The sequence below is a fragment of the Thunnus maccoyii genome, chromosome 22 (assembly GCF_910596095.1).
Source record: "Thunnus maccoyii chromosome 22, fThuMac1.1, whole genome shotgun sequence".
Classification (NCBI taxonomy): Eukaryota; Metazoa; Chordata; class Actinopteri; order Scombriformes; family Scombridae; genus Thunnus; species Thunnus maccoyii.
Window position 1 is genome coordinate 3,223,451 of NC_056554.1, and position 19,363 is coordinate 3,242,813.

The window sequence follows — 19,363 nt, forward strand, 5'->3', positions numbered from 1 at the left end:
TCAATATGAAGCCACCTTGAACATAAGTCAGATATCTAGACAGATGCAGTGTAGATACTTGCGTAATGCAGCTAAGGAGGAGGTTGGATGATTATACTATCTGTAATCCATGTAAGGTTAGGTAATTTATTTATATTCACACAAATTGCTCTTTTGTGTCAGTGTTTATCCCTTGACATTTTTGGCAATAGATAACATCACAGACCGACTGATTTCTTGAGTGTTTAAACTCAGAATTGGCCTGATGTTTCATATTTGCAATATAAGGCAAATAAGGTAGTAAAAGGCAGTAGTGTTGCTTAGTGTCAATCGTTACTAGCTTTCCCCAACAGCATGGTGTCTTTTCTTTCTAAATCAAACAGCTTTAAAGTGATGAAGCTATTTTCAATAGTGTATCCCTGCTGTTACATTTCCCAAGCACAAAATGAAAAAATAAAAGATATGTGACATAAAGTTCAGGCAAGTTCTTGTCTTTAATCACTGGTTCTGTATCAGGACTATTGATTATGCTGTGCTGTTCCAGAGTCTTTACTATTATAATGTAGTCCTTCTCGAGTGCAGAAAGGCTCACATAATTCCAAGAGGGCCAATATTATGGCCATTTTATTACTTAATGAGTTGATAGTAGAGAGGTGACAGGAAATGAGGGGATAAAAACTTGCAAAACCAAGTTCCCAATTACATGGTTAGTGCCTTAAACCCTTAACTCAAAAGAGCACCCTATTAAAACTACTCTTTGAATATCCACAGACTTTGCTGTGGATGTTCTTAGTCCCCAGCAGATGGATACTAATGTTTTTGATGACTACTTGACCTTTCACTAGTTCCACCATTAGGACAAACAGCTCATTTTTAGACTCACTAAAGCTTTAAGGCTCTCTACGCACAAACCGCTGGAGAATGCAACTTTGCCCTGCACCTTGCAACAGCAATACCTTGGGAGTGTGGTTGTACACCTCAGATTCAACTCTGACCTTGTTGGTACCAGGCCAAGGATCTTGGCAGGAAGACTTGTAATGTCAACAGTGAGATGGAGCTATCAGTTGTTTTTGTTTGTTTGTTTTTTTTGAATGGGAAGATAGTAAACCTACTATCTGCCTTACCTTTGGCATGTTGGTTATGTAAACCCGCTTTACAGCTTGCCTCTGTTTTTCAAGTACTGTAGCTCATAGTTTAACAAGCTACATTTTTCCAGTGGACAGCTTTGTAAGGGAGATGTAGTCTCTATATGTTATATCCAACTACCTTCAGCCTACGTCAAGTACCAAACTTTTGAATTACTGAGACAGATTGTAGTCTGATACACACCATCACAGAGTAACTGACGACAATGACATTTGCTGATCAGCAGAGTGTAAATTAAAGTTTATCCTATTGAGGGAAAGTTATTCTTGTCCTTGAAAGTGAACTTAATTGCATGTCATTATTCACTCTAGGGCTCTCTACACTCTATGGCTCTCATTATCCCCCTTACTTTTCAGAGGTGACTTCAAAGCAGGACTGTGCTCACAGAATTTGAGCTGTAGATATACCCCCTGTCTGCCAAAATACACACACAAAGATGTGTACACAGTAAAACCGTTAGCTCTGTTTGTTAGATGTGATTGTAAGCAACAAGGGTGATTTGACAAAATAACGGTTTGTGTGATCTCCAGTCAGTCAATCAGTCACATACATACAGAGAGCAGATTTATGCCACTTACTGCACTTACAGGAAATGGCAAAAAGCAAAATGTGACCTGCTTTTGCCTTGCAAAATTGTTGTGGCTAATGTGCTAGCAAACAGTATCCTATTTACATATCCAGTGGATGCAGAGTGACTTTAGCTTTCACTTTGAGTTGTGTTTGTGTCCGCCTAATACATATACATAATACAATATTCACTCTCCTTTTAGCTCTAGTTTGGTCTTCACCAACTTCTGCTAGATGTTCTACTTTCTTAACAAGCTAGTCATTAGCTTTGTTTTTCTGGGGGCTCAGTAGGTAGTGTACAGTGGATGTAGCTGAGCCGTCTAGCTTTTTGCTGCTGCAGCTGGAAACATGGTTGACGAAAGGGGAGTTTGCAGAACCTAAAAAAAACAAAACAATGAGATAAAAGAGGCTAAAAAGCTCTGTAGAGGTGAGGGCAACTGCGGAATTGGTAAAACTTCTAGGTGGGTTTTTAACTACGAGCAACAAATTTCACATTACACATCAATTGATCCACTGTTGATATAAAAAATATGGATTGAGACCTTTTCTCCTCAAACCAAGCTCCATTTCAGAGCAGGGCCCCCTAGTTGCCAAACTAGGTGCTCAAATTTGAGGGCACTCAAATTTTTCCTCTGAAATTACTATTGAACTGTTTTTTATTTTACTTGTGAACTTATCATAGGATTCACAGGACCCTGGTTTGATTCATATGGCTGTCAAAGTTTGGTGTGGAGTGGTTAGACTGGGACACGCCCAGTGACAGATTACCAGGAGGAGGTGTCATTCTCTTTGAGCTCCACATGCTTCTATTTATAACAGATAGTCGCAATAAGTCAGAGAGGTAGGAGAGAGAGAGAGCGAGAGAGAGAGAGAGAGAGAGACATAGGGAGTCATATGACCCACAGCTCATTCCAGAGATAGTGACAGACAGAGCGCTCACTCTGTGCTCCCATTTATTATTACACCAGAGCTGCAGAGTGTGCGGAGGATGTGTTGCAACACTATCAGGGGGCTCTGAAAAGATTTTTTGGATATTATCTTTAATTATTATCACTAAAGGACATAAATATATATCAAGTTACGGAAAACAACTGAGTGACAATGCCAGAGGAGAAAGGTAACAATGACCTTTAAAAATCTTTATTATGCTGTATTTGGTGTGTTCACCTGCCAGGGAGGGAAGAGTGCTTGTACCTTTTCTTGTACTAAACAGGACCGTTTACCATTTCAACTTGCTAACTTAGTTCTTAAATAGACATTGATTTATCGTTTAGTACAATAACAGATAACATATAATTCCTCAATATGGAAATAATTTAAAAGCTGTAAGTCATATGACTGTATTTTTATTTACAGCATGTTTGTGTTTCTATGTAAATTGTACTGTACCTACAGCTAAACAGGCCTCCTATTATGTAACCACAGTCAGAACTGTATAGCACTTTCTTTTTAAGCGTGGTGTGTGTATGTGAATGACAACAACAAGCCTGGAGTAGCAGGCTGAATGCTTATGCTGCAGGTTGATATGCAGCCTGCTTGCAACATCTCTGGCAACAACACTGTTGTCTTGGTCCCCTGCCTGCATCTCTAACACTGGGAGTTCAGCCATTTGGGCTTCTCACAAAGGGGTAAGGGCCAGTTGCTGAGAAGAAATCACTGATATTACTATAGTGATTTACAGAGTGTCTTTGATATTAGATAATAAGGTTGTAATTTTCTTTTAAGGTTTACTCAGCTTTTAATTTTCTCTGCACATACTGTATATATTAATGGGGATTTAATGTTTTCTTGGATGTTCCAATAGTATTCTTATGGTGACTTATAGATTGAGAGTGAAAAACAATAGGCCATTGATTATTGCTTTGTACAATATTGTGTATTTACAGTAACAAAACTACTGTTTTTTGCAAAAACAATATACCGGCATCCATGTACGTTTTGGCTCATACAACTGACATACTCCAATCATCAACCTCTACCAGTGGTGGAAGTATTCAGAAATAAGATTGCAATACTACCATGTAAAATACTCTATTTGCAAGTCAAAGTCCTGTCTTCCTGCTAATGTTTATTATTTGTATTAATGGCTTTAATGCATATAAAGTGTTACTGTGAAACTGGAATTTCCATGGGTCTGATTCAGAAGTAAGCAATCCTCATTCTAAAACCCATTAACATTTGTAATAGAGCAAATTGCTAAAAATCCAGCACTGGAACATAATTTTACTCAATAGTCCATTCACTTTACTAAGAGAAACCTCTTAAAAAAGAAAAAGACATTACATTGTTGTTTATTTAATAATTTATAGTGGCTTTTAAAAAACACCATTTCCCATAATCCCTACACCATTGTGGGATAAATGTCACCAGCTCCAGAGAATGACACAAGTGCATTGGTGAGTTGAATGGCTACGGCTAATTCAGACATAGCTCTAACAGTAGAAAGACAAGGAGGAGTGAGCAGTGTAGATGTTTTAGCAAGCTAAAAAACTGTGAAAATGACATTAAAACAGAGCGTTGGTGGATATCATGGATATGGAAGGAACCAAGTTACGCTGACACAAGTGCACACACTGCCATGCTGGTTAATTTTCACACGAGCTATAGTTTTTTGTATGCTAACAAATGGGTGTAGCATTAAGATTTCAGCTCTGCTGGCTAGTTGAGGTCAGCTATTTAACTACTTTTTATATTATTAGGTAGTTTAATCTTTAAAAATACATTGTATATTATATGCTAATTCTGTTAGCATAACCAGTAACTCTATAGTTATCAAATGTAGACTAAAAATACAGTATTTCACTAGGAATTGTAGTGGAATAGACAAAGTAGCAAAAAAGGCTTAAAAAAGTGCGTCAAAACTTTGTACTCATGTACTTGAGTAAATGTACTTTCCACTACTGACTCCTTTCCAGTTGCCTGTAAGAAGAAGACTTACTGTTGGTTCTCATAAACACATCACAAATATTTCCTCTCCTTCCCTGTGTCTTGTCCTCAACACCCTTTTTAAAGCCAATCCAGTGTTAAGCTGTCAGTGTGTGTTGGTTTCTAAATGCAGGGCCATAACTTGTATAGAACAGGGAGGCGTGTACGCTGCCAACACAATGTGACGAAGCTTGTAAAGTTTGGTGGTGAGGACTCACAGGCGACACACCCACATACACACACACACACACACAGGCCACGTGCTTCCACACACATACTGTACACATACGGCATAGAAGCACATGGTTCAAGTAGGAATGTTGATTGTTTTATATATAATCATTTACACTAAAATTAATCACCTGTTTCCAGCACATCATTCGTTCCACATACACTCATCAATTAACAGGAAAAATGACCAAAAGCACAATTGATCAAACAAAAAAAAAAAATATATCTGATCTTATGTCATGTTTTTTCATGCAAGTGCAGTAAATATGCAATACACACACGTACATAGTCTAGGTGTTAAGTCAACAGGTACATGCATACATGCATAAAGTCATGCACACACAGACACATAACACTTCACTTCAGTGTCTCAGTCTTAGCCGAGGACAGTGTATCCTGAGCGTGTGATGTAATGACTGGCTGGTCGTCAGCAGTCACAGCGACGCCCGTCACTATTCTGGACCTGCCAGTAAACAAACCATCTGTGTATCCATCCGTTTACTATCCCTGTTGATATTTATATTTCTAAGAACTGAAATAAAAAAAGATGTTTTATTGTTTTTAAACTGCTACATCCCCAAAGAGTATCCTTATGTGACCTGACCTTCAGGGCTGCTGGACAGTTCATCACGTCAATGTTAAAGCTGAATGAATAATGATGAAACAGTTGTGTCACACTGAGCTGAAAGATGCTAAAATGATGTGTAGATCTGAAGGGAACTGCAATGTTGTTCTCTGCGGGTTTATCACTATGAGTTGCTATTTCCCCATTACTATAGTCATTTGACCCACTGATAATATAAAATATCGATTAATGCAGCCTTAAAAATTACAGTTTGTCAGTTATTGCACAACAATCTCACTGAGTTTGACATTTATAATGCATGAACTTAGTTACTGGTATTGCTCAAGTAGCAGGTGAATTACGCAACAGTCTGTCTAATTAGGGTCACTCTGTGCTCACTTAGCGACGGCATAATGTATCTTGGTGCAGTTCAAGGTAGAGTAATGTCCTGTGAATGTTGATAATGGGCTGTGTGTTTGTATCCAACTGCTGTTGTATTAGGCCCTCTCCCTTTACGGGCTAAACCTGCTTGGCATATGCCAGTGTTTTTGCACTAGCTCTGCTTAAACAGCTGACACAATGCTTTCTACAGAGAGGCTCTATTCATGAGTCATGGTGTTTCTCTCTGGGCTGTAATAAATGGCCTGCAAACACACACAGCTCCAATCCTTCACTGTCTTTTTACTTCCACCTACACCGCCCTTTTTGTTCTTCCCCAGTCAGCTTTCTTAGGTTATTAACAGTTATTAAAGCAAAACATCCTTCACGTGTACTGCAAAATGCTGAGCTGTGCTGTGATTTTCTGCTGCATCATAGTATCTGTTCTCCAGTTATATGACCCCTGCTATTGAGCAGCACTCTCACGCAGGCTAGCGATGAGAGCATCAGACTTTATCAGACTTTATCTTTTCTTTTTTTTTTTTTTTTAATTTTCTGCCATCTCATTGTCTCTATCTTCATCTTTGTCCAAAAATAACTTCGGTCCCCGGGCTCAGACTGATCAGACTTTTTCTTCCTCTTGTCCTTTTTTCTCTGTCTTTGTCTTCGCTGATATACTGTATCTCAGTGAAACCAAGCATGATGTGTCAAAGTGTATATATCTTTTAAATAGCATAATCACATAAGAATAAAGTAGATTGACAACAATTTTGATAATTGATTAATCACTTATGTTATTTAGCAAGCAAAAAAACACCCAATCCTTTCACCAGACAAGATATTGGATGACCCTGACCTTCTACATAAAGGACTCATCACTTCCTGCATTTGCACTGAATCTTGGCCTTGGACTTAAAATGTGGGCTGCGGAATCGTCCAATATACCGTAATTCTAATATGTCAAATACTTTTGAGTTTTGCTATTGGTTGGAAAAAGCAAGGAATTTGAAAACATCACCTTTGGCTCTCAGATATCATAGATTTACTATTTTGTGGCTTTTTAGACTATTATTGGAAAAATAATTAATACATGAATCAATAATGAACAGAATTGTGTCTTTGATATGGGGCACAATCTACTATTAAGTACACTAAAAGTATGAGTAGTCGGGTCCCAAAATTACAAAAAAGTTGTTCAAGTGGTTCCAAAAATTAAACTTTCATTTAAACAAAAGAGCCTAGACCAAAAGTACACAATAATATGTGGACAAAGTGTGTTAATACTGTAGGTCATATAGTGTTGTACCTATTGTAGCTTTGATAAAGCAGATCCGACAGCTTGTTCTGAAGCAGTTATTTTATATTCCTGGTGAAAGGGTTTAACATATGAAAATGTGAAATGAAGACAGGAATGAAACAGTATTTATTTATGCTGATTGGACCTCATAGTGTTTTGACTTGAGGCAAATACATGGAAACGTTCCAGTTGAGCCAGCTGCAGTATCACGTGGGATCATATCTGTAGGCAGTGTTTGTCATCCACGTGGAAGAAATATTCACTGAGTCATCTGCCACTGGAATGGCAGGAATCATATGTTTAGCACAAAGACCATATTCATTAGAAAGCACATTAGCTACTGTTTTAGCTTCACTTTGGGCTACTAATAAGATTTATGACTAATTTAATAATGGTCTGGTAACAAATATAAATAGTAGTAATAGTAATGATAGAAGATTCCAATGTCAAAATAAGCCTCCTACTGTCTCCTCTGCACTCAGGAAATGAGCTAACTCAGTTGGTCCATTTCCTACACTTCTCTGTTTATATGACGTACCTCTTTCCCTCTTTCTTTATAAGGCCCGAGCCAACAAGGGTGCCATGGTGTCATTTGCCGAAGAGGTCAGAGGTCAGCTTTCTGTAGTGCTTGACCTCAGGGTCAGAGATCAGATGCTGCTCAGGTTAGGTTGCAGGCATAACAGGTGGATGTCGGGTTTGAAGAGAGCAGGAAATAACATTACTCATTCATAATGTCTAGTTTATGTGCATTTTTAGTCACATAAACATTATAGTTATATGGAGTGAAATTTCTGTCGGGAGGATAGACAGGAAACTCTTGAGCAGTGAAGTAATGCTATAGAAACGTAAGGCCAGGTGTTAGCAGATCTTTAAAAAGTTTTCACATGTTGTTAATCATATTATCTAAGCTCAAGGCAGCTTCAGCCCAGCCCTCCTTTAGTTTAATAGGTCTTTAAAATCTTACAGATTCTTGGTGTGGTGTGTTCGAGGGCTGAAATCTGCCATCCATGCACTTTTGTCTCCATAGATTCACATTTATTGGTCAGTTGACCATAAATTTGATAATAAGCTGAATTGAAACCTGATGGAACTTGCAGACACCATGTAAAGACACTATTTTCGGTGTAGAATATCAATGCTAGCAAAGATTAGTGCTGTTAAATTCAGATATTAGCATAACCATTGTAGATGCGAATTGTCTACATTCCAATGGAACTTTTAGAAGATATGGTATTGATTTTTCTTTTCATTTCACAGCTACAGAAAGTCTATTCTTTGTTGATGGTCAAAATCAACAAAGAATTTAAACTAGATTTTTAGGCAGGATCGATGCTAACAAGTGAAACTATTAAAATGCTGGTATAGTGAAGAATCCCTTTAAACAGGTAGGATACTGTATTATGTTGTATGCTTAACTTTTATCATAAGTGGTATATTTATTTTAAAATGGGTAAATAACACCAGTTGTTTATTCATATTTACCGGCATTTTGGTAATACAATATTATGCCATATAGAACCAATATCTTTGTTGTATTTCCTGGTTTTACCATAAGAGTAAGAACAATAGGTAATCTACATCTTTTGGAGTATATTAATGTGTTTACTCATGAGAAAGTGAAAGTCCCCAAGGTCAACAGCTCAGCCACCAAAAGTACTCCTGCTGTGGTAATGTGAGCATTTTGATCCCCTGCCCACCCCTGTCGCCTCTGCAGATGGTTCACACCAGGAATGTTGCAGAGCACCATGGGATCCCCTTTGAGTTGAGAGAACACTCTATTTTTAGGAGGTGCTTTAGCATGGCTTCTTGAAAAGGTATTCGAGATATAGCTGCTTGTGTGTTCCACACAGTAGTGGCCCGTGGTTCCTTATTACATGTATATGTACCTTAAAAGCCTGTCTATGTTGTAGCTTAACCCTGTAGATTGTTGGGTCGTTTTTTTGATTACAAAACTTCCCACTTGGTGCCAAAAAGCTTGTAGCATTCATATATTGAAAGTGTCGTTGAGCAAAATATTGAATGAATACCTTCTCATTTTTTGTGAGTGACCCTGAATAAGACGTAATATGATAAATATAACATACATGGCTATGTTTGGGCAGTTGCATGGTATACGTGCACAGGTGGTAAGCTGCAAACCTCCGTCAATGGTCAATGTGCGTTCCCGGAGGCTTCCAGTGGTGTGACTGTACGCAGTACAGACATGTAGTGTTGCATTGCTCAGATAGCTGCCTGTCTGGCTGTGACCTTTAGGACAACGGCATCAGTAGTGGCCATCAGCCAGAGAACAGACACCAGAAAGGCTGATTGATGATATGGACAACTGGGCCCGGAGAAGACAGGGCACTGGCAGGAGTGGGGGATGGGGTGGGGATAGAAGGGGAAGGCCTCTACATGCTGCTAGGCACAGCACAGTCACTCTCTGTCCTTCATCGTAGAAAGAAAACTCATTACCTCCACAAGTACCTTACGTCACCCTTACCCAAATGAATTACCACTCTCTGCTTCCTCTACTTGATCTCTTAAAAAGCCTTTCTTTGTCTCTACTTTGTCCCCCAAAACCTTTTTCATTATTTATGAGCACTAAATTGTTGGGTCACTGAGGTCTTAACCTTTGTCCTCCTTACTACTTGTTGCTAACAGGGACCTGAAATTCACTGGTGCACTTTTTTATCCAGCTCACAATTTTTAATCGATTTGTTCCTCACTGACTACTGTAGGTGACTTGTGGCAGATATTGGCCAAGTGATTCTTTTTAATTCTGGGAGAGAAATTTTGTGGCAGTGTTTGCCATGTTGGTATCATCCAGCTAGAGGAAGCAATGCAAAGGGGAATTGGAAAGATTTGTTGGGGATACCCCAGAGGAAATTATACCATGCTCACGTGGCAGACCTGCCCTCTGGTCAAGGGACCAATATGCATTATGGTAAAAAGATACAAGTTACTCTGATTACATAGAATTTTGAAATGCCTGAAACAAAGATGCTAATCTCTAACCTTGTGAGAGTCCTAAGAATGGAATGAAAGAGCAGAGAAGAGAACTGTAAACAGTTGACTGTTCACCACTACCCCACTGACACATTATTGGACCCTGATCACAGTTCACTACAAGTGTCTTGATTAGTGGCAGCCTTGATGTCTGGAACAACTTGCTGGATTCTACATCTGACCCAAAAGGTCACCTCTTCCTGTCTCATCCTCATCCCCGCCCTCCTCTTCTATTTGCTGTTTGAAGAGGAAGTAAAGACACTGGATCCCCCTTAACAGGTGCAAGGCTTCAGCAATGCACACTGGGTCAGATCAAGAGGCAGAACCCCTCCCGGCTCTCCTGTGACTACAAATCCCTGCTGCCTACCCTCCTCCCAACCCTTTCTCACTTTTGGACTGTTGTCTTTTCCAGATGGTTGCAATCAACTTGTTCTCAGACCTTTTTTTACGAGGACTCAAGACTTTCCCCTCCTAAATTCTTGTCTTTATTGGTTAGCATGCCCACATGTACTCTTAACACGGGTAGCTTCAATAAAGCCCCACCTCCTTCTGACAATAAGATCTATGTAAGATTGTTGAAAATCTCTATTCATGTCTTTATTCAATTTGGGAGTCAGCACATTCTCAAGTCAGAGATCAGATTGTAATCTAGACATATGGACTGAATGAAAACAGCTTGGTGGATTTCAGCATCCTCCAAAGAAAACTCTATGAAGAATTTCCTTTTTCTATATTTTGATTATATTTGCTGACCTCAAGAATGCTCGGTATCACCAATTTACTTTTTTTGTCTTTGAGCTTGAAAAATCTACTTTCTATTTGAATAAAAAAATGATTTGGGGACCATACTGTTGAAACTCTGAAAGGAAGCCTAGATAAATAAAATGATGGAAAATTATCATACTAAAGAGATCAAAGGAGGTTTGGGAGACCGTGTTTGTCTTGGACACACAGACACACACACTACAAAACTGATTAATGGCTTTGTTCCCTGCTGTGGGTGAGAGGTCCTTGTAAAACTTGCTGAAGAATGTGGTGCTACTGTAGGTCTGGATAGACTGGTGTCTGTTTTTACTCAGGCATCACCCTTGCCAAGCAGGTCGCAAATGGGCAAATGCCTCTTTGTGTGTAGGGGAGAACTAGAAATCGAAATCACACCTGAAGGAAAACATACAAGATGTTATCCACAAACAAACTGCACCTTGGTGCAATCTCATGTCTTTTTTTTAATATAAATATATATCTTTTGGCATTTATGTCTTTATCAGATAGCATAGCAAAGATATGAATGGAAACAAGGGAAGAGGGACATGGAAAATGCCATGCATCACAGGCCCCCGGTTGGACTGGAACCAGGGACATTGTGGTTCATGGTCACAGCCCTAACCCCTAGGCCCTGAGGCCGACCCATAAGCAAATCTCTTTAACTCATTTTCCAGTGGGCCCACTGTTTCAGCATGGTATATGGGAAATGCAAGTTCCTTACTTTGATTACATAAATAAGAATCACCCAAGTTAGATAGCCTCTTTAGTCTACATGACTTTAACTTTAGCTATAAAATGTACCTTTTATTTTTCCACAATATGGGGTAGATAGAAACATTGTAGCTTTAACTCAAAATATTGTGCCAATAAATACCCAATGAATAGAGCAAACCTTAAAGAAGAAGCATAATGTCCACCAGAAACAAGTTCTTGGTGGGTTTCCAGAAAGCAGCTCTGTTTGGCTCAGAGTGTTATGCCTATGCTTCCTTTCTCTCCTCGTCTTTTTCTCTAAATCAATTCATTTGATGAACTCCCCTTTCCAAGCCCAATTACCGGTAACCATGGAGTCCCGATGAAACCGGTCTGACGACACGAATGTTTCCTGAAAAGACAAAGGGCCTTTTATTCAGCTGATGCCCCCAGTCAGTATTGGCTGAAAGGCTGATCAGTATGTGGACATATTTTGCCAGGGATATGATGAAATGGGGAGGAAAAGGGTGAGATTTACTGATGGTACTGATAGCATGGAGATTTCAGACTCTTGCGGAGTATGTTTACCTTCTTATGTTGCATCGTCACAGATACCTCACGGATGTTATTGTGCTAAGTTACAGTTACACTGTGTTTCATTGCTGGTGTTGACATAATTTTTTCTTGGCACACTCTCTTTTTCCTGTGTGGAACAAAGGAGAGTAACTGCTTGGAAAATAATTGGTAACTTGTCAAAGTTATGACGTTCATCCAACATCAGTGTTTAGACTTTCTAGGCTTTCTATTGTGTGTGTGTGTGACAAGTATCCTCACATTGTAGAGATTGTGGGAATCATGTACTCAGTCACATCGTTGGGACTCGCTTGTGTGAGTCAAAGAAAAAAAAAAGAAATAAAGAATATTGTTTCTCATATCATTGTTTGATGTGACATTCTGAGATGACTTGGATATTTTTGGATCAAAGCAGTATTTCATTGCAAGGATGAAATATGACATAGCAAAGTTAGATGCGTGTGTTTAAGTAAAAAGATGGTGGAAACTTTCTTCAAATGGGGACATGCTGAGTATAAATATGAGTCACTAATATGAGGCCAGAATTGATGCAGATATTTTTGGATCAAAGATACATGGTATTATATATTTTCAGGCCAAAAATATTCGCACAATAGTCTTCTATTCATGGTGGAATAGCCTTTAAATCTTACTAATGTAATTGCTGATTTAGATCAATTCAGTTGTACCACTTAACCCTTTTTTGGAGTGGCCCTCCAAACACAGTTATGTGGCACAGTCAAATGAGATGCCACCTTGACTTAAATGCATCATCAGTGACCAATAGCAGAACAGAAAGCATGTATTAAGACTGCCCACAGGTAAATAAGAGTCTATACATTATTTTTTTGTTTAACTTCTTTCGTTTGAAGGCAGTGTATTTGATCCTAAGATCCTAAGTTGTCTTCTCCGTGTCTCTGTCTGTGTCTGCGGCAGTGTTCCAGCAGCAGGCTGTCCACAGCCCTGTGGAGCAGCAGAAGCAGAAGCAAGGACGAGGAGGAGGCCCCATCGCCTGTCAGAACTGTGGGAAGCCCTGCAAGGGGGAAGCACTCCGAGTCCAGAACAAACACTTCCACATCAAGTGCTTCATCTGTAAAGGTACAAACCAATCAGCCCTCAACTTTCAGCTTTGCACTGTCACCCCACTACCCACACCCAAAACCCAGACTGTGACTTTTTTTAAGAAGTACCAATATGTGCCTTTTCGTAATGTTTAGACCAAATACGCTCATGTGGACACTAGACCTTATCATAGACCCCTTTGGAAAAAACAAAAATGTGACCTTTTTTGAATAGAAAAAACACAAATGTTGCTATTTTTTGGAATAGGAAAACTATACTAATTACATCATCCATTTTTATAAAACCCTATTCTTCAAACAAGTGCACACTGCTCCACAAAAAAGACACGATTAGAGTTAATGGTACAAATATGTGTGCTGTCCAGTTAGCGACGGAGCTAACTTTCACTCAGCAAGCCAGCCATCTTGGAATGCATTGTGACTGACAAGTGGCATCATGTTCCAGTAGGTTAGAGTTAGCGGTTAGCTTGCCAGTTACTGTAGTTCATGAATGATCAATGTAAGAGTCATTACATCACCAAGCTTCTAGCACCACCTATTCCATGAGGAGGTGTGCCAATTTGTAGTGTGACCAGGCCTTTCACAGGGAGTCATCCATTACTGAACACTTACAGGAGGCCTCTGCACCTTTGTGACCAATATTTCATCTTCATTATTGTACAGTCGTTTGTAATGACATTGTTATTGATAGTTGAGCAATACGAGGCAATACGCTGACACACTCAATACTGATGGGTGGGTTACATTGTGTGCGTGTTAGTGAGTATGTGTGTATGCATGAGTAAGTGAGGGGGTGTCAGACACTTGAAACGTGACTGTGTTCTATATTTGTGGGTTGGTGTTGGATTTTTTTTTCTTTTTACATGTGATCATGCTTTATAGGATTGTGTGTTTGCGCCCCTCCCAGCCCAGACTCTCAGCACTAGCCTTGTGTCAGACCACTGTTGTTGTCAACACACACGGTTGCTAGGAGACCGGAGGAGGGGGGGGTGGTCGCTACAATGTCGGCAGCTTCCTGGAGTTTATCACCTTTAATCTTACACTGACCAGCAGACTCCCTGTCTGCACATTCCTACACCCCTCCTTTTGCTCCTCCTGCATCTTTTGCTCCATGAGGAAGAGATGAAGCAGCAGAGTGTGTGAAGGGTCATGATGCATTTGTGGGGATGACATAGGTCAAGTGCAATGATCAGCATATTTGAGCTAGCTCTTCAAGGATCATTCTAATTTATTACAACTTGGATATTGTTTTAGTAGTTTTGGCCAGTCTTTGTTAGCCAAACAAAATATAAACATTGTACTCACCAACCTGTGAATGTGGAAATCCTTGAAAGAAGTCTGACATGGCAAAAAAAACAAGCAGTCAGATGATAAGGATTTAAATCAAACCCCCTGTGCAGGTAAGGATCAAATTGTAATAAAGTGGAATGATCCTTTAAACCTTGATTGATCAGCTGCTTTCAACTCTGTGAGGAAAGCGTAAGTAGAGATCACATGGTTAGCTAGCTAATGTTTATACTACTTGCTGCTGATGGAAGATTCACTTATGAAAAGTGATCTGAGAGCATACAGGAATATTATTGGTAAAGTAAAAGGACCACTGCAAAGCTGGATACAGTATATTGGCCGATATTTTACCTATTGCACTGACAGCAGAGTAGTATGACATATAGTTTATGTTTTTACACACAAATCTGTGATGAACTTATGACATACAATGCATTGTTGTTGACTAAACTGCCCAACAGTAAATAAAATAGTCAAAATTGACGTCAACCAGGAACAATATTAGAATGCTGCTTATATGCTTATGTATCAATATCAGTAATACTAAGCCAATAATACATGATACATAATGAATACTTTTACTTTTGATACTTATGTAATTTAGCTAATACTTATGTACTGAATACATGAATACATGATATCAACTTGTAATGGAGTATTTTTAAATTTTGGTATTTATACTTTTTCTTAAAGCAACGAAATGTAGAATTTTAAAATTTCTTAGTTTGGTGCCTCCCAGTGGTATCAAGAACATATTTTGGCACACAGCAATGCACGCCACTACCTTATTTATTCCTTTTATAAATTTACTACAGCTTAATAAAGCAGCTTGATTAGTAGAAAATGACCAGTGTGCTGTGGTTTGATATTGTGCAGCTATGAAGGAGTGAGAGTCATTCCTTATTAATTGAGATGAGTTATTTCTTTCATGAGGAGCCTTTATGTTTGACTTAAATAGAAATGAGCAAATTGTGATGATTACATGCCTCGGGTCACACATATGAATTCATCAGATGTTAATACTTGAAAGCAAGTTATTTGGCGCCCTTTCAAAAGGGCTTAATTAGGAAGCATTGGGGCTGGCTAATTCAGGGGGTATATTAATACCATGTAGAGCTATGTAAGGGCGCTAATCACTCCACCCAGTTCACACAGAAAACAACAAAACATTTCTCCTGTCCGTAAATCCAAAGTATGACGACATTAATTGAAATTCCAACTAATTTGCGTTATTAAATGTGCTCATGCTCCCAGCACTGCGAGGGTTAGGTGGGGAGTTGGGTTGGGTAGTTTGCTATTAAAACCTCCAGATGTGGACTGACAGGAATCTGAAACTCATGGATGGAAATAAAATAAACCTTAGCGGGCTGAGTGGGGCTCAAATTGTTTTATCTTCAGTTCAAACCCTGAACATCAAAGACAAGAGAAGACATCTGACTCAGCGTCAGAAGCCAAGTTCAACACAGTATACTGTAGTGCTCACTTAGAAGTTTCTTTTAGCATGCTCTGTTATGCATGTCACTTGACAATAAAATCATGTGAAATATCGTCCCCGATTAGTGTTTGATTTGTAGACCATAAGCAGACTCTCTATTGAAGTCTGCCTCACCTCTGACCAACTGCACTCCATCAAAAATTAACCTGGAACAGAACCAAGACCCTGACCCCCGACTGTATTGCTGTATTAGCGCCAATTACAACCAGCCTGGGTGTTAGCCAGCAGGCTAACAGCGCCAGGTCTGAAGTGAGGAACCATCGACACTCAGCTAGCCAGTGTAATTAACACCGAGCAGAGAGGATGACTGGATTAATATGAGTTAATGTTAGCCTCTTTAGCATTGTGCAGTACATTGGCCTGATATCAAGGTAGCTTTGGACTGCTAAGAGTAAACACAGCCTCAGTGTTTATAGCAACATGTACACGTAAATGCAGTGTTAAAGCATGGCCAGGTGAGTCTGTTAGTGGGTCCAGGGGCAAAAATGTGATGTGAGCCCCCATTGACTCCCTGCTTGTGGTAATATGGCTAATCACACATTTATTAATGAGGGTGCACCATGTTAATACCGCTCAGAAAGACTGGTTGACAAGACATGTACTGTATATTATATTATATTATATTATATTATATTATATTATATTATATTATATTATATTATATTATATTATACACAGTGTATAACACAGTGAATCAGGAGCTTTTGAGGCCATTGAGTTTCTGGGGTCCCGGCACAGTTGCCTGCTTTGCCCGGCTTGTAATCCAGCCTTGATGATGGCTGGGGTTAGCTAGTAAACAAACAAACAAACAAACAAACAAACAAACAAACAAACAAACAAACAAACAAACAAACAAACAAACAAACACATGCTTACACCCCTGAGTTAAGGATAAGTCATCAGAAATATATTATTGTTATTACAGAAACACACATAAACACTTTTTTTTGTCGTACTGTACAATTGGCCTATACCAAGAGATAACTGACTAATTCACACATGGGCATATGATTAGAACTTGGAAAATGTTTTACCATGTCTTTAAGGCCCTAGCCACTACAGTTGGGGCCTCTGGGGCCCCTGACACTGGGGCCCCATAAACAGATGCTTTTGTTTAATTCCTGCAGAATTGCAGAATACAGTTTAGATACACATCTTTGTCACTTGAATTACTGCTACTTTTCACAACCAGGCAACGCAAAATTTGACTCATTACTGATCTATAAAGCATTATTAAAATAGTTATTAACTATTAATAGAGAAAAATAACATTCATAAAGGATCTGTTATTACAAAATGATACCACTTAAGTTTTTTGTTTTGTTTTGTTTTTTCGAGAAAACAGGCATGAAGGTCCTGAGCTCACGCTTAATTTTGTTCACTGTTAACTGCTACATCACTGCCACAGTGCGATACAGCTTCAAGCATTGGAGCATTTGATTGGCACTAACTGCGGTTTTCATGGAGACTTCCACAGACATCAAGCTATGTGGTTGAGGAAGTATGTTTTATTTATGTACCAACTGACTCTGCCCCTATATATCCTGTTATGTCTGCTTCTCAGACGCCTTAAGCTGACACTCAGACACCATCAATAGCAGAGAGCTGCAGACAAAACGACTTGGCAAAACAACTCAGACAGACTTTTATCCCTAATCTGTTTTTGCTTTTATGAAAGGCCATCACATCATCCAAATAGCATTTGAATACAGCAGGGAATACTCAAATGCAAAAATATGTGGTCACACCCTAATGCAGGCAAGCCTGTATGAAAACTGATAAATGTAGAGTGTAAGAGCTGGAATGGTGATATGGAAACACTCCTTTATGTCAGACACACTCTCCCTCTTTGTCATTCACACACCACATCCACATGCGCTCCAGAACACACACACCCACAATCACAAGAGTGGTGGCTTTAACTGCTTTCTGCTTGACTCTCTGTAAAGCTGTAAACAGTTTTATTCATATAGACATAGTCTGCCAAGCCAGAGTGACTCTCAATGCCACATCCATGTCTTTGGAAAAATAAACATATGCACGCTTTTTTGCTTAAAATATTGTTGATCTCTGCCTTGAGATGGTGAGTATTCATGGTGCCAGACTTGATTTCTGTTATCCCAAATAGGAAATACATGAGGTCAAGAGGACGAAAGATGAAAAATGAGGAGAACTGACCATTTTCAACACAATGTTTTGTGGATTTTCACCAGTGTTTGAGCTTGGATGTTCATTCATTGACCTTTGGAAACAATAGATGGTAAAGAGAATCTTAAACCTCAAAGGTCCAAATTATAGTTACATCAGTGCAGATGGCTAGGGTGCTATCACATGCTCTTAATCTAGGCCCCCTCAGAGAGGAAGACAAGTATTTTATGTCATCATTTCCAACTGCTTTGGGAACACTACATTGGTAAATTGGTGAGGACTTTTGGCAATGGAACTCTAGAAGCAGATAACTAAAGTTGCAGGCCAACACTAGTCACAGCATCTATTGGGAGTTGGTCAAGGTCATCGAGTAGGAGTCCATACACATCCATTCATATCCAAAGCCAAAGACCAACCTTTAAATGAGGTACTGGTTACAATCTCTACCCTATATATGAACAGTAGTTGTCATGGTGACAATTGAGCCAGCTACTTTCGTTAAACAAAGACAATGAGATGTGACTGAAAGCTCTGAAAACTAGCAAGTGGACCTTGGCACTTATATCAAGGTATTCTCTGAACCTATCGGCAATGGAACATTATTAATCTCTTGGGAGAATGGTGGGTGTTGTGGGATTTAACCAGGTTTTTAATTGTACCTGCTCCCATATTTGATCCAAGATCCACATACTGTCTTGTTCTGAAGCTTTCTTACATCACATGGTCTTCATCAGCAGATGGAATTTTGTCAAACTTGACTTTGAAGGCAATACTGACGAAAAGTCCTAAAAGGACTAAGAATAATAGAAATCAGTCCCTTGGACAGGTGAACTAACCTCATCTACTGATAAAGACCATATGATACAGTTGCAAGTGTTGGAACAAGCAAGTATGTTACATTGTTTGACATTGTTTGGTCAACTAATGTGAGGAGAGGAGGACTATAATTGAGTGTATATAAACATCTATGGTCAGTCAGTAAAGACAGTGAGCATGTTTACTGTGTGTAGTGTGAAATTACAGCTTTGACTGTCTATTTCAAACAGTTGTTCTTCCCTTGAGGCTTTGACAGATTTATGGATTGCATTGTTTTTGCACAACTTCCCAGCTAGAATGCATTTCTTCCTGGAAGTGAGCTTGTTAAATACACACTGATGGCCACATGTGGAAGTCCTATTGGTCAGATCAGTGGTGTTATAATAGCAGATGGTTGTGATGTTCTCAGTAGGGTGTTGGCTATTGGACTG

General features: G+C 39.2%; 1 protein-coding gene across 15 annotated transcripts in view; it reads left to right on the forward strand.

Annotated features, from left to right (window-relative positions):
- ablim2 (actin binding LIM protein family, member 2) overlaps positions 1-19,363 on the forward strand; it is a 100,202-nt gene that overhangs the window by 20,621 nt on the left and 60,218 nt on the right. For 6 of the 15 annotated variants that reach the window (XM_042400519.1, XM_042400526.1, XM_042400527.1 and 3 more), the window contains exons 1-2: positions 2,586-2,809; positions 13,041-13,202. In XM_042400519.1, the coding sequence (XP_042256453.1) occupies positions 2,794-2,809; positions 13,041-13,202 (178 nt within the window). In that variant the 5' untranslated portion in view covers positions 2,586-2,793. Of the gene's footprint in view, positions 1-2,585; positions 2,810-13,040; positions 13,203-19,363 lie in introns of those variants that run through there. The other 9 variants (XM_042400529.1, XM_042400523.1, XM_042400525.1 and 6 more) reach the window with 4 other exon arrangements.